The sequence below is a fragment of the Numida meleagris genome, unplaced genomic scaffold, assembly GCF_002078875.1.
Source record: "Numida meleagris isolate 19003 breed g44 Domestic line unplaced genomic scaffold, NumMel1.0 unplaced_Scaffold406, whole genome shotgun sequence".
NCBI classification, from domain to species: domain Eukaryota; kingdom Metazoa; phylum Chordata; class Aves; order Galliformes; family Numididae; genus Numida; species Numida meleagris.
In genome coordinates this window covers 22,526-23,831 of record NW_018364626.1, presented here as the reverse complement: position 1 = coordinate 23,831, position 1,306 = coordinate 22,526, and the positions used below count along the sequence as shown (strand labels likewise).

Below are 1,306 nucleotides of genomic sequence, written 5' to 3'. Positions count from 1 at the left end.
GCTCAGTCGCTCTCTTTCTGCCACGGCAGCGTGGAGGTGCGGGGCTGTGCCCGTCGTACGCGGGGAGAGGGGCAGGGAAGGGTCGGGCTGAGGGCACAGCGGTGCCGGCGGAGCGCTCCTGTGAGCGAGGAGCTCGCGCGGATCGACTGTCACCGAAACTCTGCAACCAAATACATAAGAGAGAGCTTTTAAAGTTTAAGCGGAAGGCGTTCCCTCAAATGACAGGTCTTATCATTGCTCTAAAGCTGTAAGCAGAAGGAGTTCCCTGACTGACAGATCTTATCAGCATTGAGCTCGTGCCGGCGCTGCTGGGCTCTGCACAGCCAGCCCTGAAACCTCAGTCTGCCTCTTCGCAGCACTCCTGCGCTTGTCTCTGCATGGAACCACGCAGCAATTCCTGCATGGCTCTCAGCAAAAAGGAGTTGTGGAATGCCTGAATGCGTTGGGCCGGAAGGGTCCTTAAAGATCACACCATGGTGGAATGGTGTTATCAAGTACCTGGAACAAGGCGTTGGGTGTTTCCATCTCGGGCAGGTCTTTGAGAAAGCGGTGTGCGGGTTCTGAGGGACTGCAAGAGAGCAAGTGGTGAGGGACGTGGTTTAGTGGGGTCATGGGTGGTAGGTGGATGGCTGGACTGGATGACCTTGGAGGTCTTTTTGAACCACGCTAATTCTATGATTCTATGATAAAAATAATAAGAAGTATATTAGTAATAATGTAAAGAATAACTGCTACATGCAGTGATGAGAATGGGGAGAAGTGGGGTGACAGTTAACATTACCATTGCTAAGCGATTACTATTGTCAGCGATTCTGACCCTTGCGACCCAACCGTCCCATGGTGCTGTGACCTTCAAGGACCGTGGAAGGACCCTGCCTTTAAGGCACAGTGCAACACGCGTATTTCCTGAGAGAGAACGAGGACCAGAGCTGGGAGGTTCCATGAAGGAGCTGTGAGGCTCTCAGCGTTGCCTTCTCATGCTATCTATCTTGCTCCGCAGCTTCTGCTCTGAACCGTCTTTCTTGTATCCCCACAATTCCCCCCAACCAAGAATCGACCTGTATCTACCTCAGCGTTAGCTACTTTTCTTAAATGGATAAGGAAAAACGCCCCTGAGTTTCCGAAATCTGAGTTTTTCTTTTGACGGGGCGGTTTGGGACAAAATTGGCATAAGACTCTGGGATGCTGCAACTACTGCAGATAAAACGGCTGCGGAGCTTTTCCCTGTTCGGCGGCGAATCTCGGAAGCGCTCAAACAAATTCGACAGGGAAGGACGAATCCTTCCGACCGTTCCCCACCGCCCCC

General features: G+C 52.4%; 1 protein-coding gene across 1 annotated transcript in view; it reads right to left on the bottom strand.

Annotated features, from left to right (window-relative positions):
• LOC110391572 overlaps positions 1–1,306 on the bottom strand; it is a 12,809-nt gene that overhangs the window by 2,727 nt on the left and 8,776 nt on the right. Inside the window, exons 2-3 of the mRNA XM_021383519.1 lie at positions 499–601; positions 3–160 (exon numbers count right to left, since the gene is read on the bottom strand). Of these exons, the coding sequence (XP_021239194.1) occupies positions 3–160; positions 499–601 (261 nt within the window). The remainder of the gene's footprint in view (positions 1–2; positions 161–498; positions 602–1,306) is intronic.